General features: G+C 45.8%; 1 protein-coding gene and 1 long non-coding RNA gene across 2 annotated transcripts; both read right to left on the reverse strand.

Moving 5' to 3' along the window:
* Positions 1-11,475: 11,475 nt before the first annotated feature.
* Positions 11,476-15,690, reverse strand: LOC138928927 (uncharacterized). Its single transcript, XR_011445336.1, has 3 exons — positions 15,253-15,690; positions 11,707-11,866; positions 11,476-11,648 (listed from the first exon to the last, which is right to left on the reverse strand). It is a non-coding gene; the product is annotated as an uncharacterized lncRNA (long non-coding RNA).
* A 1,157-nt stretch (positions 15,691-16,847) lies between these two features.
* On the reverse strand, positions 16,848-19,408 carry LOC108070654 (uncharacterized). Its single transcript, XM_017161222.3, has 4 exons — positions 19,031-19,408; positions 18,136-18,978; positions 17,500-18,079; positions 16,848-17,442 (listed from the first exon to the last, which is right to left on the reverse strand). Exons 1-4 carry the CDS (start codon positions 19,339-19,341, stop codon positions 16,960-16,962), a joined length of 2,217 nt encoding a protein of 738 aa, XP_017016711.1. The 5' UTR covers positions 19,342-19,408; the 3' UTR covers positions 16,848-16,959.
* Positions 19,409-24,008: the final 4,600 nt, after the last annotated feature.

Here is a 24,008-nt window from a genome sequence, read left to right on the forward strand (position 1 = left end):
AAGTGATGTGTATAACAAATTTACCGTTATTTATGCATACAAAAATTGCACGGCAATTAACTTTTGCGAGAACGCTGAACGTGAAAGCTGCTGCTCGAACTCCCCATATTCGCATCTACTCGCGTCGATAAAAAATGCATTCGACTAGCTGCTGGTCACATGCGGAAAATCCATGTTGCACATAGTAGTTGCCCCTCTCCCTGGGTTCCTTTGTTCCCCCTCGCTCTCTCCAGTTCAGTCCCTCTGAACAAATAGCAGCGACAGTGGCACACCGAGAAAACTAAAGAGTATATTACAACAGGTCCTGAATGACTCTATATTTTATTAATTTTTCGTTAAATATATTTCCATGTTCTAATGAAATTGGTATTATTGTACGTAAGAGAAAGGAAAATTATAAAAGGGAAAGATAAGAAAATTATAGCTAATGCTAAATAAGTTCAGTATTGAGGAAATCTATTACGTCTTGGATACGTACCTCTAAGGTAAGGTATAATATAGGTTTTATTTACATCTATTTGGATATTAGACCTCAAAAGATTTGAGACCATTGTCCAATTTTTGTATACATCTCATTTCTTACTCTAAAAAGTAACCCTTTATTCATTCATTTTTCCACGGTGCATCTGTACAGCTGGTGCCACCGATTTGTTCCCCCTGTCGGGTTGAAAATATTATTGGTTTAGTTACATTTGCATTTGTAACTGCGATTTACACAGCGGAAATAAAACACAAATCGCAGCAAACCGAACGGAGCAAATTGCACAAAAGGATAGAGCGAAAAAGAATGGCGATTGGCTTGGATTGGGTGTCCTTTGTTTCTCTCCCGGAAAGAATATAATTGCAAATGTCTGACAATTGGTTTTTATTGCTCTAATGGGCGACTCAGTGAGCACAGTGGCTTACCTTTGGAAGGGCAACAAGATGCCTGGCGAATTTAAAGACACTTGAATGGTTTTCACTTTATGGTGTGGAGTGAATTTGTTAAGTAGTTTGCATAAGTTGGAATATTACAATCTATAAGAATATAAGAAAGTAGGTAAATGTAAATACAAAGAGTATTCAAAAGCTCGTCATATATGCGGCTGTATTAGTTCATGTAGTATCACTATAGTGATCCTGGCCGCCTGTTGACTAAAGGTGACCAGTGGCAAAATGGAGCATAACGCTATCCCCTGTTAAAAACTACAGGTCCAAAATTCCTTGGCGTTTCAAAGCCGGGACGACGAAGAGCTGTCCGTCCATCTCGTTGCAGCCCCGACCCCCTAGTCACTCTCTCAGGACTCCCTGCATATCATCAGATAACGAATTTGTGGAGTAGGTGGCAGGTGGCAGGCCTCCAACGGGAGGTTTTGCCCAAACGGATGCCGTCTTGCCAGGTCGCAGTTGTAGCCGCTGCGGCTGCCGTTTGATGATGATGAAATGGCGTGCCAGCAGATACTCGTCCTGTGCATGGGACACGCCCATCCGGCGCACACACATACATACATAGACACACAAACTCCTGCACCCGCCCTCGGCACGAGTGTTGCCTGCCTGCCAGAAAGGAATGTGCAATAGAAACCAAAAATATGCGATATAATTCCACAGCACAATAGCATGAAGTACATCATCAGTGTGGATTTATGGTTGACTGCTAGAATAGGTCAGCTGCCGCATTTACTCCGAGAGCTGCAACGGCAACATCAGCAATTGGAGCTATGGAGCTATGGAGCTGTGGAGCTGGGGAGCTGATGCTACCGGCGCATCGAGCTTTAGGTAAATTACATGCACGGGCTCGTGCACATGCCACAGTAAAAGCGGAGCACATATGCCACGCCCACCAAACAAGAGCCCACCCACATGAGCACGCAAAGAAAATAGGGTTTCCCTATATGGGTGTCTATAGAATATTAAATGTACCTGGAATCAAAAACATTAAAATAATTTTGAAGTCATATTAAGATCTGAGATCTTGTGTCTATTCATATTCCTCATCAAGTAACTGCGGTGGGAACTCCGTAAATATCTACAATTTGGCTTCTAAACATTATCTAATCATTCCAGAAACCTTTTATATAAAACAAATATAGAAATATCAGATCAATTTCCAATAGTTTTTCCAGCCGTGCAGACCGATTCACTTTGGTTTTGCTGTCTCGTCTCGACTCGACTCGCTCCGTTCGAGAGCTCTGAAAAATATTGAAATCCCACTGACTGACTAACCGAACCGAGTTGAAAGGAAACTCGCTCGTTTCGTTCTTTTTTCGAGTCTCCGTCCCTCTCTAATGACGTGTGTTTGACATGAAATATTCATACGGGCGACAGTCGGATAGAGCTCTCCTGTTTGCCTCTTTTCCGGGGGCACACGCAGCCGGAAAGGTCCTTAAAGTGTCACCAAGTTTGGAGCGCGGCCTTTGGGCAAAATGCAAAACTCAAATCACTTGGCATTAGTCTAATGGCCGGCCCAACTGGCGTTACTTTTGGGCCAAAAAAGCAACAACCTTCAAAGGGGAAGACGTCATCAGCGATGTCTTAACTTAACTTAAATTTTCCAAGAAACGTTGCTGACCTTCTGTTGCCTGATTTGTAATTCAAAGCCGCTCCGCTGTCCCGGCCCTGGTCGAAACATATGTTACGAATTATAAGGAATTAGATTCATAATAAAATAAAGGAGCCACCGTCAACTTGTAATCAAAACAAAATATTTCCCATTCCCCCAATCCGTACCCGGATGCCCCGAAACTGTCCGCACGAACGGATCGCCACCCTGGCGGCGGGCAACCATCGGAATTTTTGCTCCCGGGAACAGCCCCAACGGCAGCAATCAGTGCACAGTGTGTTCATGGTTTTTGGTAAATTTCTGGCTGCCATCAGGTGAAATTTGATTAGGGTCGTAAGGGCAATGATTGAGAAAACGTGATCAAATATGTTGCCATAAATGTTTAAATGTTGCTGCTAGCTTTTGTCCCTGCTCATCCCATCCCCATCCGCCATCCGGGCTCACTCCCATCCGGGCTCACTCCCATTGTCCGAGGGAACGGACGGACAGAGTGCATATGAAAGGAAAACTTGGGTTTATTATGTTGATGACTTTTAGCTGTGATTATCGTTGCCCATTTATGCCTGTCGTCGCCATAACGCTTATAAATGGGCCCCGCATTTCCTGTTTTCTTTTCCAGCTCCTTCCGCCTTTTTTTAATATCTGGAATTGGGTTGCGTGCTGTCCATGCAAAGATGGAATTTTATAAATTATTTATAATTAAGATCGAGCTGGGTGGCTTCTTAATTTTATTTCTGTTCTAGAAGAGCTTAGGTTAAAATGTTGTGTCGTAGGATTTAAGCTGGAAGATGGTAAATATAAATGATATTATGATCTAAATATTCAAGTCTAAATGATTATTTCTAGTATCAGGATAACACAGGAGTAATTAAAGAAATCGAACAATTATTTGAAGAATTTGGTGAGAACTTAGTACCTAACATTAAAATCTCTTAAAATAAAAATATTGTGTAACAGTTTTAAATTAAATGGTATTATTCCGTACTTTAAGATGTGTCCCGCTATTCATTTAACCCATTTAAGTCGCTATCTACATAAGTCACAATCCAATTAAATTTCACCGCTTTCGACGACAGCAAACACATGTTAACATAGTAGCTGCCCGGAGTGAGGCCCAAATTAATTAACACTAGTCAATACAGACTAGTTAGCTAACTGGGTTAAATTTTACTTAGCCGTTTGCTACGCTAATGCAAGAGCACACAGACGGGCCGTGGGCGGACCCGCCGGCAAGGTCGAATGGAAATGGTTACCTATGACCCCATCCCGACTGCTGTATTATCGGGAAATAAACCGAAATTTCAGCGATGCTGTGGTTAATTTAGATATGGATATGAACCAACTCGCAAATGTGGTTTGCCACACGCACATCGAACTGCCACGCCCACGAACCACACTCCGGCAGGGTTCGCATCGCATTTTCCGCACCCACAAGCACTAACAGTGATGGTGGAAATAATAGCGTTAAATTTCTTGCTTCAAGGATTTCTAAAATCTGACCTTAAATAGATTAAAGCAAATGATATTTTGTATATGATAGTGGTTTAAATAATTTATAATTTGTATTTGCTATGCGAAAAATATAAGCGTTTGCTGCTTGGAAATATTTAAAAAATACATAGAGAGAAAAATCTCTTAGCTGTACCCTCACTACACTCCCCAGATTTAAGTGACATCACCATTGTCTGTGGCTTGGGTGTATTTAAACGGGTTATCTACTTGCCACACACAAGGTCCATTCCAATCAGGCAGTTGGAGTCGTGGGGGTTGGTTACTATCCCACCAATCTAGAAATATAATTACGTTAACCAAGTGATGGGTATGGATTACGGCTTTATGGCATAGCTCCAATGCATATTGCATTGTGTGCCGTCTTAATTTGTGATTGCTTAATTAAACCAATTAGTAACTCTCAGGGCGTCCCCTTTTAGCCGGCTTTAATGCGTGGAGGATTTGAATATAGATATATATGCCATGCGGAGCTGATCATTAGCCGCATTGGCTGGCTTTTCCGGGCTTTTGTCGCCGGTATAAGCGCATTTGCATAACTTATGCTGAGCACCGGCTGAACAAATGACCCCCGCGCCGAGTTCACTCCGCTGTAAAGCTTAAAACTCTCCTTCCAAGGGTATGAAAGAGGTATGTGCATCTTGAATCACTTATAAACAAAGTCAAGAAGATGCTCGAAATAAAATGTGTCTTCTCTTTAGCTGAAAACCAAAAATGTTTGGGTGTATTTGGGGAATAAGTTTCCAGATAAATCTAATTGGTATGTCAGAGTCGGGTTCGCCACTTACCGAACTGCTGGGACAGTCTCTTGGGGCATGGTCCCATCATTTCTAATTTATAAACCTAATGCGGTGCTGACGCAGCAGCAGCAGCAGCAGTAGGAGCAAGAGCAGCAAAAGTAGAAGCATCTTCAAGAAAAAGGAGCCAGCTGCATTGTCCTGACTATTTAAAGTCATTTAATATGCAAGTGTCTTTGTCCTGGCCTGCCCCCTTGCCAGTGCAAGTGCAAGTGCGAATGCGAGGCCGTCGACTGTCATATTTATTTTTCATTTGAGTGCAGCGCGGAAATAAAACTTTGCCATTTGGCAAAACAAGGGCGCGAATGTCGCGCTTCTTGGACGCACGTCAGCTGGCTTCCTTCCTGGGCTGCCTTCCTTAGTGGAACTCGGGGAAAAAGTACATGCATTTTCATATAATGCAGCGGCAGAGGATTGTACATTATTTAGGGTCCTTTAAGGAGGCAGCAGCGGATGCCGCGCCTGAATAATTGAATAGGACGCGCTGCGTAATAAATGCTTTCTGCCAATGTGGTGAAAGTTTTCGCACCCCCACACCCCCCCAAGTGGCATATATATTTATTGCCCCTGCCACTTCTTTGTTTTGGCAGCCATCGTAACTTGCAGCTGGGATGAGACGGAGCCCGGAACTCGGGGCTCGGAACTCGGCTCATCGGTTGCCGATCAAGTCGGCTGTCAAGTGGCCTCTGACATGAATTTTTCAGCAGCCTACTTAGACGGCATAAAATTTGTGCCGCACGTGTTCATTTCCATTAAATTTCTATTAGCGGGCAGCGCGGGGTATTCTCTCTCCCCAGCAATTAGGCAAAAAAAGCCCCTCGAACCGAAACTGTTCATCAACATTTTCGGCGTGGGTTTGTATGCGGTGTATGGGCATGATATCTATGTGCGTAAGCTTGTACTTTTCACTTGAGAGGTATTTCCCGGCCGAGAAACTTTTCGTAACTGAAGGAGGGGGTATGTCGGAAAAAAATATATGAAGTAGTGCCGGGGAAATGAGCAAGGACAATTGGACGAAATCATTAACAAATTATTCATTATTATTTGTTTATTTTTATATAAATAGTTAGAGTTCTCAGAGCTTGTATGTCAGTTAAAATTTTAAATATAGATTTTAGGCAAACAACTATGTTTATAACCTTTTTCCTTGAACTATTACATCTTTAGTTTCCATTCAAAGCTACCCAAAAGTATGTGCATCCATAGAAACCTTATTTTTTCCTAATTACACCATAAGAACCTGCCTGTATTCGTACTCATCTCACCATAATCAAGTGTAAATGATAGGAAAACGGCGAAAAAAGAAGGCAAAAGAGAAGCCAAAAGTTAAATGCAAAGTTCTGAATGTGAAAATGAGCTAAAGTGAAAGTTTTTTCCTTTTCTTTTTTCGCCGGCTCCTGTTGCCGGCTCTTCATATTATTATTATCTGCCTTAATTGTTTTTCTTTCGACTTATTTACTTCGAGGCCCTTCTGGCTCATGACTTGGCCGTGTGTGGGTGTGGGTGGGTAAGGGTAGGGAAATTTTAAGAACTTTGCTAAAAATCTATTATTACGCTCGACACCAGGACGACGGCAACGGTTGCCGGAGCCTGACCAGCTCGTTTATTTCCGCACGGAAATTGCCCTGTGACAAAGCGCTTTTATGAACCCGTCACCACCCACCAGCCACCTTTCACAGCCCCACTTACCACAACATCTACCACCACCACCACCAGCTGCTTGGCCCCAGCACCACACTTGTTGGTCCCATTTCCCTGAGCAAGACATCAGGTGTTCGAATGATTTGACAAAAAGTGTTTGGCGTTTTGTCGAACCGCGCGCCGTAAGATTAGTGCGGATTTTATGGACTTACGCGTCGTCAGCTAAACTGCGCGCAGAGCCCATGGTCACCACCAAAAATCGCCTAGAATACAGAGAGAATATGCAAGCAGGTACTAAGATTTATTCTATAAAATATTTAATACAAATTCTATATAATATAGATTCTATATACTATTTAAGGTGAAAATTGAATATTTTTAGCGTGCAAAATAGACTGCTAAAATGCTGATTTTTGCGCCCAGTTATTTGTGTATGCTTATATATTTCTGAGATAAATATCTACATATTTTCTAAAAGTGCAGAATACTGCCACACTCCCACGAATCCCCACCGCTTTCGATCCGCCTGCACCTGACCAACTTGTGCCGCTTCACGGCTGAAAGTTTTCCCAGCTTGTGGCTGTCGCTTTTTTGTGGCCCTGTTGTCTGTTTTAATTTGTTTACTTTTATTATTGAGAGATGCCTGCCGACTGCTCTCTGCGGTTCTTCCCCGACCTCGGCCAGGCAGGCAACAGCCGTGGTTGATTGGCTCTAAGCCCCCGGACAGGTGCTGTCCCCCGAGTCACGGGGCCCTGTCAATTGTTTCTATTTTTTTGTTGTTCTTTTTTGGGGGATTTGACTTCTGGTCTGTTGTTTGTTAATTGATATTCATACAAGACGTGCAGATCAAGATGTCAGTGGCAGGGCGAACACTGAGGGAAATGTGACTCAACTAGGAATAAATAACTTAACAACTACTTATATTCAATATTTACGATTAGAACATCTTTCTTTTTGGTACTCAATACATTCAACATTTAAATTAATCTTAAATATACATAAAAATTGAATCTAAAATATTCCTAGTTTGGTTTTGTTTAATTTTTTTGCGTGAAGTCCCTCTGAGAGCTGACATCAAAGGTTATCCTCTGCGGAACTAGACTATCAATGGCCAAGGCGAAACAAAGGCACGTCCGAGACTCATTAATAATTTTTGCTGTGCGCATAATTATATAAAGCACAGGGCAGCGGAAATTGCTAAAAACTATGGCAGCCAACAGAAGCACAAGCCGAAGTAGAAGCGGCTAGCAGCAGTTTTGAGCAACGATGTCAACGACGACGATGACGCACTTAACTTTTAGTAGTGTAGCCTGCAATTTTTACTACACAACCCCAGCTCAAAGAGCTCTGGCCATCGCCATAGCCATTGCCATCGCCATCACCCGTCATTGTCGATGACTTCGCTCTGGCACTTGGCTGCAACTTTGTCTGGCATCAAAAAACAGGAGAGCGGTCCGACGGCCAATAGCTGCGACCATAACTCTTTGTCCCGCTCAGCAGTTATTGAACATTTTCAATTACTTTCAGTTGAAAGCATAAATTTTTAATAATTTGAAACATGATAAAGGGAAATTAAAGGCGAAACTTTGTCCCAGAAAAGGGAGGAAGGCAACGCACAAAAAAGTGGGCGGGGGGATGGCGTATTGGATGTCGCGCAGGATGTTTTATCAAACTATTATAATTACGTTGGAAAGACAAAAATTTTAATAAATGATAACTTTTTTGTCGTCAGCTCGTCGCAACTTATTAAAAGTATAACGCACAGCGTGAAGGATCTCGGACGGGATTCGGGACTTGGGGTTCCTGGGTTGGGTCGTGAACGTTGGCAAGTAAATTTTGTTATCAAAGTTTATTATGCCATAGGATGAACCATCCTGGACACGGCTGCAGTGCGAATATTTAAATAGATTTTTAATATATCCAAAGGAAGCGGGCTTGAGGCAGCAGTGACATCCTTCGTAATTTGATTAGATCCCGGCTGCACTCCTTGGCCATGAAGGAGGCACTCAGGCAAAGTGCTGGATTGTCAATATTTGCCTGGGCTATTGAACACGATACCCTTCATGTCCACCGGAATTTTAAGCTATATGTTATGAACATTTTGACATAATACAGATAAAAGCTATTATTTGTAAAGGAAGGAAAATACAACACGAAGAATATTGATTGTTATAGGATACTTATTTCTATAAGTAGATTGCTTTACTATCTGCTTTTTTTTAACAATATTATAGGGATCCCTTTGAATATAATCCTTTTGCAAAACTTAATTTCCTTCTCGCTTTTGGATTTGCACGACTTTTTGCCTTCTTACTCAACCAGGGTGTTAAACATCCAACAGAAATGACACATATGTGTACATCTGTGCAATTGTCCTTCGGCTCCTGGGAGGAGACATTCATTCATTTTTAAATGCCACCGAAATACTTGGCCCATTTCTTACTCCTCGCTGCTCCTCGGCAGATTTCCGAATTGTAGAGTTGCCAAAATGGCAAAAGTTTTTGGCAAATTATAACGGAGAGGCACATTCGCAGAAGCGGAATATTTGAATTTAATTTCGAGACAGCGGCTGAGTCAAGAAAATGGAATACTGCAATGGCGACAGCAGCTGTTGAGCTACTTTAACAGTCTGCTAGCTCATTAAGTTGCCACACACTCACGCAGCCAGGATATATTCGAGTGTTGAGGACGAGGAAGGAAGAAGGAAGAAGGGAGCCAGAGCCGGAGCCGGAGCAATATAATGCGGCACACAAATAAATTTGTCACAGAAATTTTGCAACTTTGTGTAATCCGCGGGGAGAAAGGGGCCCTGGCGACGGTCCACCCAAGAAACCACAGCGCACAGAATCTAGAAATCAACGAGTTTATCTCATTAAAAAGTTATTTTCCGCAGCAGCTGCAAACACACGCCATCGGGGAGTGGAAAAGCGATGGCGCAAGGACTTTTCCTACACATGCCAACACACAAGAAAAGACCGTGGTTCGTCGACGAGGGGGCGATCGGGGGACCCGGCCCCGCCGCCATGTGTACTTAAAAGTACAGCGAGCTACGAAATATGTAAATCCACTTCATTTAATTTCGCATTTAGCCAAAATGCTAACAGCAAATGACAAATATTCTTGTTAAGAGGCATAAATGCAGCAGCGACAAGGGGAGCGGGGAGCACAGAAAGTCGAGGGGAGGTGCTGTTCATACACTAAGCATATATTCTATAATTTATATTATTTAGGAAAAATATTGGAAACCTTTGTTTTGAGGAAATTATTGATAGATTTTAAAATAATATATTTTGATTTGTTGTGTAATTGCTACTCACTTTCTTATTGCTAAATATTATTATTTGGAAAAATCAAATAAAACCCACTTAATTTATATTTCTTTCAGCGTAGAATAGACATTTCCTTAGACCGCCTTGCCTTAGCCCGACTCGACTTGACTTGGCTTGGCGTCTATCCAACTGGGCCTTCGGCTAGGCTAGAGCCTCCTGCTCCTGGCAGTGTCATCGTCGATTTTTGTTGCCTTTCCTGCTGATGTTGGTGGCGGCACAGAAGTGCCTGTGCTCGACATACTTTGCTCCAAGTATTTTCCAACTACGCCGCCGTCGCCGCCAACAAGACAAAGTACATTTCCGTTGGCAGTTTCCGGTTTCCGGTATTGCTTTGATCCACAGCAGCAGTCTTGCCAGCAATCCTTGCCACAGCTCATTGTCCTGCCGGTGACTGCCAGCGTTATTTCCGTAATAAATCGAAGCATCGACTCGAAAATTAATATGGCTAAGTGCAGGCGAAAGCGAGAATGGCAAATCAAACAAACAGAAACACGCAAATGAAGTGCACGTCCAAAGGCAAGGTGGGAATAGCCATTGCCTTTGGTGCAGCTGCTGTTTTTGCCAGGTCAAGACCTAGGATTTGACCATCACATCGGTTCCCCCGCTTCTATCAGGCCATTGTTGTCCACCAGCTCTGAATGCTTTAGCAGTTTGGTCAATATTTGTGCTGCGCTTTTGCGTGTCCTGCTTTGCGGGAGCTCCTGCATATGCAGATGTCGTAGACGCCACACATGTACACTCAAAAAAACCAATAAAAAAAGGAATTTTATTGCTTTATTTATTAAGTTTTCATACCGAAGTAAGTTGGATGCATTCCCTTTCGTTGTAATACCTTAAAACATATTTTAAAATGTATATATTTTTTAAATTCAAAAAGCTGTGTTATTTTTTTGTAGTTTTTCTCAGAAATGTTTCGTCCAACTCTACCATCTACCACCTCCTTACGCTTTTTCAATGGACTAACAAACATAAAAAGGGGCTTACACCTCGCTTAGGCTCTCCCACACATCGGCTTTGGCTTCGGCTCTGGCTTCGATGGGCCCTTGGACGGAGTATTTACCTGCTGCAGCTTTCCTTGCTTTTATCCTTTCCCACCCGAGCTGTTGTCCAGGTGCGGTCTCTTCAGTAGATTAGCATTCTGAACACTCCGGTCGGCCCCTTGAAAGTGCCCGGGCATGGGGAATTCGTTTTCGACAAAATTCGGCTTCCTTTGCCGTGTGCTTTCATTTGGTGTAATGGATAAAACTTGTCTAAAACTTATTGAATGTATTTTCCATTTTACGGATGGATATCTATCAATTTGAGATAGTTTTCCCCACTGCTCTCGCAGTTGTTGTTGCTGCATACGGTTGGTTTTGGCCTAAATGCATCGATGGCCAATGCAACAAGGCCACTCGTTTTTCCAGCCCAATTTTCAAATATTGCCCAAGATGAGTGTAGACAGTCGAACTGAATTATGCACACGTTTTATATGCCTTTAAAATGCTAAGATATATGTACATATATGTGTCGGTCGGTTATGGCCAAGTTAAATAGGATAAGACCAGAAAGTAATAATTGATCTGCTGCAAATGAGAACGTCGAAGCAGCGATAATTGCCTTTCTGAATTACCAAGTAAGTTTCTCTTGAAACGATACTTTTGGACATTAAAATCAATACCGTCAAGGAAGGTAAAATCGGGAAATTAATCTTTTTAAACGGATAATTTAAATAAAAATTGATTTTAAAAATGTTGAAATGTAATTTACCATTTAATCAAGTCCATATAACACACCTTCATTGCACTGGAAATATATTTCTTGTTGTTGATTGCCATGAGCAATACATTCCTTAGAAGTTATTACAGAAATATATAAACATTTCACGTATAACTTAAGTTATACTTACAGTGAGTTCTTTTTTTTTACTGCAATTTGAACGCTTTAAATATATACAATATCACGCATTCATTTTATGGAAACAGTTTAACTTTTTTTTAATCCTGTGGCAAATGGACACCCTTTGAGTTACTCACATTTCACAGGGAAGTAAAGCTGGCTTGGTCCATCTGTAAGTGCATCGATTAATTTTTCTCTGAAACATATTAACTGTCCGACACACACACACAAATTCCCGCAACTTTGTTTGACCGCTTTGAGGTTTTAATTTGAGCTGCGAGCGAACATTCTACGAGGCGGGCAATCAAAGGTCAACCACTTCACTAGCACACACCCACTCACACACACATACTGGGGGATACCCAAAACTTTATGCATCATTTGCATGGAGGTCGTATAACTTCGGCCCAGTGGGCATTAATGGAAATCAATCCAGTTGAAAATTAAAGCAAACTTATTTGAAAATTCCTCAGAAGTTGGACGCACCCACTTCGTGTGTCCCCATTTACTGGCAATTTGTTGTCGCCTTTGAGTTGCCTTTGTGTTATTTACTAAAAACGTAAAGGACTCAATAAAATAGCCCTGGGATGCACGCGCTATCCTTCATTTCTTTTTTGATCCTATGCAAACAGGCAGATAAAAAGTTACCCAGTAACTGACAAAAGCAGAAGGCAGGTCCGTCTGGCTCTGATTGTGAGTTCTGAGATTCCCAACCTCCCAGTTCCCCCGCTTCCCAGCTCCGCAGCTTCCTTGTGGGGCGAAAGGTCAGCATTTGTGTTTGCTTTGTAATTTGTTTATGCAAAATTGCCGGAGCAATTTCATAATGGGTCAAAAGAGAAATCAACTTTTGTCGAGAGTGCTTTAAAATGCATGACAACCACAGCCAGTAGTCGGGCCGGAAAATGCGCCTGATTGCTACCAGGTTGTTGTCGTCGTTGGCTAAATGGACCGGATCTCAAAAACTAAAGTTGCCAGTTGTTGTTTTCTTTTTTTTTTTTATTGCTTTTCCGTGGCTATTTCGCTTTGCTAAAGCAATTTGTAACCTTATATCTATAAAATATGTCTTTATTTTTGTAGAACTCCTAGCACAAGTTTCATAACAGACTGGTTTTTAGAAGATTAAATGTTTTCTACTTAAATGTATAAATTAATAAACAGGTATTATTTTAAGAAATATATATTCCTTAGATGTGTCGACTCTTTACCAAGTTTCTGAAAGGGTATACCGGCTTCAAAGGTCTGCATTTAGATGGCGTTCTCCATTTTTGTTGTTGTCATCACACACTCACCCGAATGGTTCTGACCGCCATTTGCTGTTTGGACGCCGGACCGTCGGGTTGATTTGGCTTTTAGTTTGCCCTCTGCCATTCCTCCCTCCCCCCGGGAATTTTCGCCTTTGTGCCATAAAAAGCGTTTCCTTTTGGCCCGACCTCGTGTTCGAGGCGGTGAGTAAGTTTTGCATAGTTTAGGGCTTTTAATTCTACGCATGTTGCTTGACAACTTTCCAACTGTCTGCCTGAGGTAGAGAGTAGAATTGCCTTGTGCTCGGTGCTCGGCGTTAATATGATGAGCATTCTTTTGCCACCCCCACTCCGCAGAGGTGGCGGAAAATTGCATTCCCGTGGGATATTTGCACGGAATCAATACAATATTGGGATCGAGTCGGAAAAGTAATTGCAAATGTTTGCAAAATTGCTATTTGATGACGGAAGTGCAATGCATTTCCCGCTTGCGCAGTCTGCACTGTCAATTTCCAGCTATATATACCGTATATGTGCTGATGTCGGAATGGAAGGAGGTGAGTGGCACACCTTTAATGGCCAGGTGCCAGTTGAGTAAAGGAAGCAACAGTTGAGTAGAGAAAAACCCGAATAACACACTTAAAAATCTGGAATTTGGGGGCTCTACTTTGCTCTTATAATTTCAATTAATAATTTTTACTGAATTTGACCTATATTTTTGTTAAATAAATAAATAAATTATTAACAATTGTATAAAAAATTAAATTTATACTTAATATGCATTAAACCAATTATTTTCTGTATTATTTTATGATATCCTTTTATGCAGACACTCATTTCTTGCAGCCAAAGGCACTTTCTTTTAAGGTGTCGCCATGCAAATAAAATGCACTTAAATTTCCATAATTGTCTGAAATGCTTTCGCGTTTCTTTAATCATTTCAAGAGGCAGGACGAAGCCAGATTAAAAGCTCCCGAGGTGAACCACTTACTGCATTTCCACAGCACCATATGCCATATATGCGCTTCTATATATGTATATTCAGGTGCATATTTATTTACCTGAATGGATGACCAGCGATTACACGAATCCCAGTCGCAGTCGAGAGCGAACCGATGAATTTGCAAGTGCAACATTTCACTGTCACTTATGCATGTCCGCCTGTCATTTAAGTACAGCTTGACTCGGCACAGAATCTACGAGTATATGTATGTATGCTTAATGGACGGCTATATGTTGTTTTATTAACGACAGCGAGTCGGGCGACTTCCGCTGCGTCCGACTGCTGATGGGTCCAGTGAATTAAATTGTAAAGATTTCTCTTGCACACGCAAAGGGGCCTTCGCTTTTGATTTTTTGATATGCCTCAGCCTTCGCCCATTCTGTGTGCAATTTAAATTAATTCCCCAGCAGATTACAGCCATTACACCGATATAATGTACACAACAATTAACGCTGTGCCAAGACAACGCAATAAGTTGCGAGTCACTTTGTAAGCCTTCGAATGCAATAAGTGAGAATTCATGTGATGCATTACAGAAATTCCATTTCTGTTTTTAATGCTGTTCTGGACCAAAAACCCTGGGGTTAAAGCTGTCTTTAAATAGTTAAAAATATTCTCTTAATTATTTCTGAAGTTGACTCTAAGATTTCGTTGCATTTTTCGATTACCTCAAGGCCATGCCCCAAATGAAAACTGAAGGTTGCTTAAATATTCAACAAGTAAAATATTGACTGAGCATTTTCCCCAGTACCCATCTGGTTCGACTGCTTAAGCCCCAGTCAGCCAGGACAAATAAATCTCGCAGATTCACCCCCGCCACGCGGATGCGTCGAAGTGCTGGGAAAGCTTTCATTAAACTGACAACGGCGGGAGGAACAAAGCGCGAAACTTGGCTGGCATTGCGTAATTGACTTGCTGCTGGACCCCAGAACCTCGATCCGATGGGAGCTGGCCGATGGGATGGCTAAAAGTTACGTCCTTGTCATAGTTTTATTTGTGCCCGCCACACCAAGTCCAGAAGTGGCTTCAACTTGTGGTTTCGCTGGGATTTAGTGCTTCCAATTTGCCCTTTTTTTTTGGGTTAGGTTTATACGTTTTCAAGGATCTTTGTGGCAGGAAATTGTTGGAAAGCATCTACATTTGTTTTTTTTTTTTTAGAAATTAGTTTAATTTTTGTCTAATTTAAGTTGATTCACTTATTTATAATTAAGTTACTTGCTCTTTAAATTAAAATCCCGTATTCAATCATTTACACAAACAAACAATATTACTAATCTATTTAAGGTACTTAGATACCATAGAAACGACTTACCTGTAAGAGTATTTAAGCTTTTCCGAAGGCAGAATTCTTTCCTTTTTTCTTCTATTTCCTTGACTTTTTTCGGCGCTTACTTACGATAACTTTATGACGCTTATCGCTAAAAATGTGCTTGTATCTGGGCGCTCGCTGCGTATCTCTGTATCTGAATCTTTATTTCGCCAGCGAGTACATTCCGAGCGCGCCACATAAAAGTAAAGTGTAGCCAAGTTGATTCCGTTGAGGGAGTGAGGGAGGAGGGAAGCTGGATGGCTGAATGGCTGGGGGACCAAGAAGCCAGCTTTCCTTCCTAAGTAACTTATGCCATAATTTCACCCGCTCGCCTCAGACCCAGCGAAACCCGAAAACGCTGGCCGCACGGCCACAGCGGCGTAATCGCAAAAAGGAGTCGTCTGGCAAATATTATTTTTTATATTTATTCGACTTTTTTCGCCCTTGCTGCTTAATGTTTATTATGAATGTTACTCGTGAGCGTATTTAGTTAATTTTATTTCACACAAGAGAAGTCAGAAAAAGGCGAACGGCGAACGGCTCCGCCGGAATGCTTGCAACTTTTTTCCCCTCTCGGACTGGAGTCGAGTGCCTGCTGAAAATTAAGTTAACGCCATCAACGCATCGCCAGTGTGTCTCAGTGTTTGGTCTACGAGCGTGTGTATCTGTGTATCTCTGGCTGTGCAAATTAGAAGCCAGTAAACATGGCGAAAAAGGCAGCCGCTTATCTGCGTTAAGTAGATGAGAAAAGTTTGTGGCTCGGCGCGTTGATAAGTTGAATTACAAGCGCACATATTTCTTCCATGGGAATCCTCACGAGCTGGAAGGGGGCGCTGAACTCTGCACCACGAAGGGCCGCGAAGCCCGCCTCCTTCCATTAAACACCCACTTCCTGGGAACTTCTCCCAATTGGAAGATAGACTCCGTCACCTAAGGCGAGCCGGGCATATGCATTAATTTGTTTATGCTCACTGAGCTTTGGCTTTGTTAACAACACGAACTCCAATCTGCTTTTCTGCAGCCCGGGACACTGTAAAAAAATATGATTTAATATGAATTATTATTAGATGGTTCTTGACATCATTGCGACATTATTGAAAGCAATTTTGTAGTGAAAAGCAGAATAAATTAAATCCTATACCCACTTAATTTTAATAACAGTAAAGTTTTTTCTAGTGCATACTTCTGGGTCTTTTATAGCCCAGTAGACCAGTGTCAGTGGCATTGACGGGGGAGTAAAAGTAGATGGTGAGACTGAAGACCGAGGGACCGGCATTAAATTGGCGACACTGTTGCCCAAATCTGCGCTGCTTAAATGCAAACTGCTCAACTTTGTTGCACTTCTAGTGCAAGTACTCTGGCACTAGCCGTTGCCGTCACCCTCGCGTCTCCAGAATGACCTTCAAATGAGGTGTGGCCTCCCCCCCGCAGGTTTCGTGGGCGTGCCCGAAGCCAAACACGTTGCCAGCGACTTAATTAGATTTTGGTTTATGCCAGCGCGGCACTTTATGCCAGGGGTTTAAAGTGACCATTAGGTCGAACGACATTCCAAGCCCTTGAGATTGCGCCACCCCGAAAGGATAAAGATAGATGACTGGTGCCGGCCGAGTGAACCGTTTAATACTGCAATAACATACTAAGGGTACAATGTTATCTGAATATTTGTGCTGAATATTTGTGGTGAATATTTGAGCTGGAAACGTATGGAATTTATGGCAGTTTGTTGTGCTGCAGGTAGAAAAAACGATTTCCAGGACCTGGCATGAAGACAGACTTGCGGAACTCCTCCAGATCGAAATTGTTGGGCTCATAGACGAACGGCTCTTTAATCACTTGCGATTCTGAGCTGGAGTCCTTTGGAGACTCTGGTTCTTCCACTTTAGCTGTCTGGTTTTTGAGTCCCAGAATTGCCCAAATGTCCCTTTCCTCCTCATCCTTTTCCTCGACCACCTCCGGAATGCTTTCTACGCTGGAGCTCGAGAACTTGGGTCTCACCTTCTGGCACTCCCTGAGTCGTTCATAGTCGTCCTCAATCCGCTGGACTATCGGATGCCGCCGCTCCTTGATCACATCGCACAGTTTCTCTCCGTGATGCATGTTTTCGTGTATGTAGTTGTTGCGTCGCACAATCATGTCCACCTCGAACTCCTGAACCTGGGACAGGTCACACTCGCGGCAGTCCATATACAAGATCTTTCGGGAGGTTAGTATTCAAGTAGTCTTATCTGAGCTTTTAAATTCCTGGCTTACCTTCTGATTCTTCTCTAGACACTTCAGGATGCTATCTCCCTGAGAAACTCCGATGTTGTTGGCGGCTATTTCCAGGCTTATTAGCGGCTCGTGATTGCGTAGCAGCCTCCCGATCCCACGACCCAGTGCACCCTTTGTGTTTTCCAGCCCGGATATGTTCAGGGCCAGCACATGCGGGGTGCCGACCAGACCCGTCACTAGCGACTCAATGGCCGATTCGTTAAAAGGGTTGTAGGCAAGGCCCAAGTACTCCAGCACTCCTTCCTGTGCCTCGATGAAGGCTTTGCCCAGCATTACGGCCGTTTTGGAGCCCAAACGATTGTACTCCAGCTGGAGGATGCGGTACATCCTGGGCCGCTGTAGCAGATAGACCAGCGCATCGCAGCACTCGTCCGGCATTTGGTTGTAGCCAAAGTCTACCTCCTCCAGGGAGTCCATGGCCTTAAGGGTGCGGGCCAAAATTCGCAATTTCGTGGGGTCCATTCGCCCGTTTCTTAGCTTAAAGGTTTTCAGGTATGGCAATTCACGGAGTCCCTTGCCCAGGCGGACAATATCACTATCCGAGAACTTTAGGTAGCGGCTATCGAAGGGTCGAAATAGTTATAATAAATCGAGGGTTCTTCAGGGACTACTCACCTGTGAAAGTCCTTGACATTATCCGGCCCCAGGAACTCCAATGTGAGCGAGACCAGATTCCTTAAATGGCGAATTATGGATAGGTCGATGTGCTTGCAGTGTTCTGCAGGATAGTCGTAGCGCTTGATCCGGTGCAGTAAAAGCAGCTTGTTGCGCTGATCGGGCTTCGTGTCCTCATCGTCCGAGGGTTCCGGGGCCACTGGTATACTGAACACATCCCCAATGGGCTTTTCCTTCTTCTTCTTCTTTTTCTTCTTGACTTCCACGACCTTCCTGGCCTCCCGCTTCTCCCGAAGCCTCTCCTTGCGTTCCATGTGTTCCGCTCGCTTCCTTTCCAGCACACTGCGAGCCTGCTGCCTGACGGCGTTGCGCTGATGTCGCGCATTTCGTCGGTCATTGATTTCTGGCTCGCTGTCAGCCGTGTGCCAAAATTGAATGGCGACTTCGGACTTACGGGACTCCTCCTCCTCCTCGCCCTCCTCCTCACCCATGTCTGTATCGGGCTCGTCGCTGGAGATCTCCTCCTCTTCCGAGGAGGAAGAGGTTATGTCCTGGTCGGGATCGCTTTCAAAGTATTTCTGAAACACGGTATCGGCCAGCGGCTGCAGCCTGCGGACGTGTATGGAGCTCACATGCTCCCAAACCTTTTGCGCCAAGGCGGCAAGCTTCTGCTCTGGCACCACGTTCACCGGACAGGTCTCCACCAGCTCCACAAACTTCCGGCTCACGCCCTCCGTCTTCCAGTCAAATTCGTTCCAGCGCTTCAGGTGCAGCGTCTTGTCAAGAGTTTTGTCTAGCACCACGCGCCGCCAGTAGCGTTGGTCCTCGATCAAATAGCATTCCCTGCGGTCAAAAATTACCACAAATAAAAGTCCAATTCAGTCACTGTACCTACCGCAATGGCAGCTCCACATCCAGGGTGTCAAAGAAGACCCTCATCAGCGTCGGTTTCTCCAGAAGAACCGGGGAAAAGCCTTGGATACCCTGCTTGGCCAGGGCCTTGACGCAAAGATTTTCCAACGTGTCCAGCTCGCCTTCGATGAAGGCCTCGGCGAAAATTTCGCGATGCCGCTCGCTGTTCAGAGCCTGGGTTTGCCGTGAGGGCTTGAAGAGCTCGTATGAGGCCAGCAGGATCGGATCACTGGGCATCCGAAACTTCCGGGCATAGTGCGGCAGCTCCACCTCCACTTCCTCATCAAAGTCCATGTTGCTGGTATGTTTTTCTTTGTAGGTGGCTGAATCTTTGGGTTGAAGTTTATTACTGAGAGATACCGATGTTGATTTAATGCTTCAAATCTGGATTATAATTCGAACGCCTGTCCTTTCCGTCCAGGAACCACTTCATACCCTGTACTGAACAATTATTTAAGTAAATCTTTATCGTTCAGACAAGTTATATAAGCTAAGCTATTTTTAATTTCCGATGTAACAAGTGTTTACGAAGGTTAATTCGAGAAAAGCTCGCTCTGATATTTTCCCACTTGGGGCGCACTTAAAGCATTTGCTAATATTGGCTGCTCATGTCTGGCAAGCACTTGCCAAGCACTCGAAGCAAATTTAAATTAAGCTAACCTAATTGAGAAGCGGAGAAGCAGTTTCTTTTTGTGGACTGCCAGGACTGCCGTTTCCGCCACCGCCTCCGCCTGCCACATTGTCCTGCGCTTTGTTTTGATGGCGTAGCTGCCTGGGGCCTCACCTTGCCGGCTATTTTTCTACCTAATGAAATAAAAATAGATGCTGTTAGAGCTGCTCGTCGAGTGCGCTCGCTCCGCTATTCCGTGTGCTTTTGTGCTTAGATCGGTGATTGCCCCAAGTCCCGGGAGACCTTCCTGCAGATGCTCTGGTTCTTGCCACACTATACATTTTATGAGAATTATGAGTGTTTAAGGGGTCTTCGCGAAAAATACATTTTATTAATAACAAAGGAAGAATGCTTTTCATTTTACCTTTTCACAATTTTCAATTTACACATTTACTCTCTTCGGTAGTGAACTTTCATCAATGGGAAGAGACCGTCCTTCATTTTCCTCTGTGTAGATCTAGAAAAGCTTTATCAAATCGGTTCAGGGTCGATTTTCTTTTCAGTCGCTTCGGAGCACCTTGTCCCCAACTCCCAATACAAATTAAGTGCATGCCAGAATGGAATTCGGATCCCAACCCACTCCCTCCTGGCTCTTCGCCGCCCACTGTGCGCCCGCCGACTGCTTATCCCTCCCTGACAACGACAACTGCATTGCTAAGTGGAATTTCGGCCATGACTTTTGCTTTCCCTTCGTCAATCACCTTTTTATCTGGAAGGACATTACCAAGCCAGCTCAACGTGGATTCGGTCTTACCAACTTGTCCTTCCTCGCATGAGCTCGGAGTTTTTTTGTATTCCAATTATTTTTATTCCATCTTACAATACTAATCAACTATAATACACTTAAAGTTACAACTAGGACAAGACGGAACAGGTACTTGGGAATAGAAGCTCACGCCGTGCGGTACCGCCGCCAGGCATTGCTTCGCGGGCGTGGAGGCCCCTACTCCGGCCGCTCCTTCCGCCTTCGCTCCATCGCTCTGAGGGTCTTCATGGCGTGTGCGGCAAATGTTTCTGCCGCTTCCCAAACTTTTGGGTCTTCCAGCATCCTCGGCACCAAGGTTTCGGCGCTAATCGAGGATCCCGCTGCTTCCTCCAGTTCCTGTCTCTCGAGGCCGAACCTGCGGCACTCGAAGAGAACGTGGTGCGCATCCTCCACTATGCCGGAGCCGCACTCCGGGCACCAGTCCTCCGCCTCGTGGCCGAAGCGCTTCAGGTACTGGCGGAAGCATCCGTGGCCACTAAGCACCTGGCTGAGGTAAAAACTCACCTGGCCGTGCGCCCTATCAACCCATCGCGCTAGGTCTGGGATGAGCCTGTGCGTCCACCGGCCTTTCGGAGAAGAGTCCCATCGAGCTTGCCAGTTCTCCATGCTCCTTCTTCTAGCGGTATGCTTCACCTCAGCGTAGGACTGTGGTAATCGCCTGTCCTGTAGGGATTCGGAGATCTCCTTCCTCTCCCTAATGAGCTCCGTCAGTGGGACTTGCCCTGCGATCACTAGTGCCGCGTCCTCCGAAATTGTCCGGAACGAGCATGCGATCCGGATGGCACATAGCCGGTAAGTCGCCTCCACTCCTCGCATGTAGCTTTTGACCGAAATAGCTTCAGCCCAAACTGGTGCCGCATACAGGATCTGCGCGGTCACCACCGATGAGAGGAGTTTCCTCGTGTACTGCCTTGGACCTCTAGTGTTCGGCAGCATCCTGGAGAGCGCTCCAGCCGTGCCGCTAGCCTTTTGGTGGACGTACTCCAGGTGCTCCTTGAAGGACAGCCGGGTGTCGATGATAACGCCCAGGTACTTGATCGCCCTCTGCGACCGGATCCTCGTCCCTCCAACCAGCACGCTAGCAGTCTCCACCGCCTTCCGACTCGAGATTAGGACCGCTTCCGTCTTGTGGGCCGCCAACTCCAGACCTGCAACCGCCAGCCACGACTCTACGGCTTGGATGGCCGTGTCCGCGCGCGCCTCCACAGATGCTAGCTCCTTTGCTACCACCACTATAGCGACGTCGTCCGCAAATCCAACCAGGTTGGTGCTGACTGGCATCGGAAGCCTCAGCACGCCGTCGTACATTGCGTTCCAAAGGAGAGGACCCAGGACAGAGCCCTGCGGGACTCCGGCTGAGACGTTGTGCTCTTTGGGACCCATGCTCGTGTCCAACAAGAGTACCCTGTTGCTGAAGTAGCTGTGAGCTACGTTCAGCAAGTACCCAGGGACGTTAAAGTTCCTCAGGGACTCTAGCGTACGGCTCCAGTCTGCCGAGTTAAAGGCATTCCTGATGTCCAGGGTGACCACCAGGCAGTAGGACTTGCTTCCTCCTTTCCACCTGGTTCCGGCAATGGCATCCTGCGCCAATTTGACTACCTTTGCAATGGCGTCCAGCGTAGACTTCCCCTTCGTGAAGCCATATTGCTCCGGGGAGAGTCCACCAGCGGCTTCGATAGCTTGGCTCAGCCGGGTTGAGATCACCCTTTCGAACACCTTGCCGATCGAGTCCAGCAGGCAGATCGGTCTGTAGGACGATGCTTCTCCTGGTGGCTTGCCTGGCTTGGGCAGCAGAAGCAGACGTTGCCTTTTCCATCTGTCGGGGAACGTCCCCTCCAGAAGGCACTTGTTGAACAGGCCGGCAACTTCGGACGTCAGCAGCGATAGAGTCAACTTGGTTGCTCTACTCGGAATCGCGTCTGGCCCCGGAGCCTTCTTGGGCTTCAGGCTTCTACCGGCAAGGAGAACCTCAGCTTCCGTGACCCAACGGATGTCGCCCAACTCGGTGCTGGGGCAGATCAAGACCTGCCGACCGCTCGGGAACAGGGAGCCAACTATCCTCTCCAGCGTCGCCGGGTCGGTTGGGGCACAGCCACCCGCATTAAGCCTCTTTACTACCGTTCTGTAGGCTCCTCCCCATGGATCCTCCTCGGCGGCGTCGCACAGCTTGAGGAAGCATTCTCGTTTGCTGTTCTTAATGGCAGTCTTAAGCTCCTTTCTTGCTGCCTTGTAGCGGTCGCTGCACGCAAGAAGGCGCGGGGTGCCTCTAGCTCGCTGCATCAATCTTCTGCTGCGGTGGCATTTACGGCGCAGGTCCGCGATCTCCTCGCTCCACCAAAACACCGGGGAGTGGTGCTTTCTGAACGGCCTTCTCAGTAGCATGCTTTGCCTGCAAGCGCCGTCCACGGCCCATGCCAGCTTGTCGGCCGTCTCGTTGGCTCCGTCTGCTTCGCCTGCCGTGAAGCCCTCGAGGGCATATGCAAAATCCCGCGGCCTGAAGGTGTCTTGCCGGAACGCCTTCCTATCCGGGAGTAGGGACCCACTCGTGCGATGCGCGGCGCCTATCGAGCACTCGATAGCCTCGTGGTCGCTGGCGGTATAGGCCTCGCTGATCTTCCATCGGGCGCGGCTGGCCAGCGCACTGCTGACATAGGTGGGGTCGATTACCGAGCCCACCCCGGCCCTGCTGAAGGTCTGCCGGGAGCCTTCGTTCAGAAGGACTACGTCCAGAGAGGCGAAGGTCTCCAGCACCGCTCGGCCTCTGGCGTTGGTCCGGGAGGATCCCCATTCCATGGCCCAGGCGTTGAAGTCGCCGCCGACCACGACGTTGCTCCGCCCACGCAGATCGCTGCTCAGCTCGTCCAGAATCCTGCCGAACGCCTCCAATGAGAGACTGGGTGCCAGATAGCAGCTGTACAGCCAAGTGCCGCCGACGTTCGCCCGGACAAAGCCTTCCGCTGCTTTGGTGTCGCACATCTCCGGAGCATCCGCTCCGCAGAGCCACAAGGCCGCCTTGCCAGAGCGGTCAGTGGCCCAGACGCGGCTGGTACCGACCCTGTAGGGTTCGCTCAGGACTGCCACCTCCGAGCCCAGCTCCCGCACCGTCTGCGACAGGAGATCCTGCGCAGCCCTGCAGTGATTCAGATTGAGTTGAATCAACTGCATGCAGGCTTGGGATTCGCATACCCACTGTTCGAGGCTGGACATCCCCTGGCGCCTGCCTTGTGCCTCGTCTCCTTCCTTCCGGCCGCGGAGCATATGAAGCAAGACGGCTCCTTGTTGCACGAAGCCGCCTTGTGTCCCGGCTCGCCGCAGTTAATGCAGCAACCGCTCCTGTCCACAGGGCCCTTGCAGTGGATCGCAATATGCCCAGGTTCTAGGCATCTGAAGCACCTCACGGGACCACTTCGTTCCCGGATCCTGCAGATGGTCCATCCAATCCGAACTTCACCTCTATGGAGGACGGCTTTGGCAAGGGATACGGGAAGGCTGATTATCGCAGTTTGGGTTTCAGCAAAACTGCGG

Source organism: Drosophila kikkawai, chromosome 3R, assembly GCF_030179895.1.
Source record: "Drosophila kikkawai strain 14028-0561.14 chromosome 3R, DkikHiC1v2, whole genome shotgun sequence".
NCBI classification, from domain to species: Eukaryota; Metazoa; Arthropoda; class Insecta; order Diptera; family Drosophilidae; genus Drosophila; species Drosophila kikkawai.

Bases quoted from the DNA above. Each gene is read 5' to 3' on its own strand.
- LOC108070654 (XM_017161222.3), bottom strand. From the start codon at position 19,341: ATGGACTTTGATGAGGAAGTGGAGGTGGAGCTGCCGCACTATGCCCGG. The intron at 18,979-19,030 runs GTAGGTACAGTG...TTTTGACCGCAG, and splicing joins GATGTGGAGCTGCCATTGCG to GGAATGCTATTTGATCGAGG. The intron at 18,080-18,135 runs GTGAGTAGTCCC...ACCCTTCGATAG, and splicing joins AATGTCAAGGACTTTCACAG to CCGCTACCTAAAGTTCTCGG.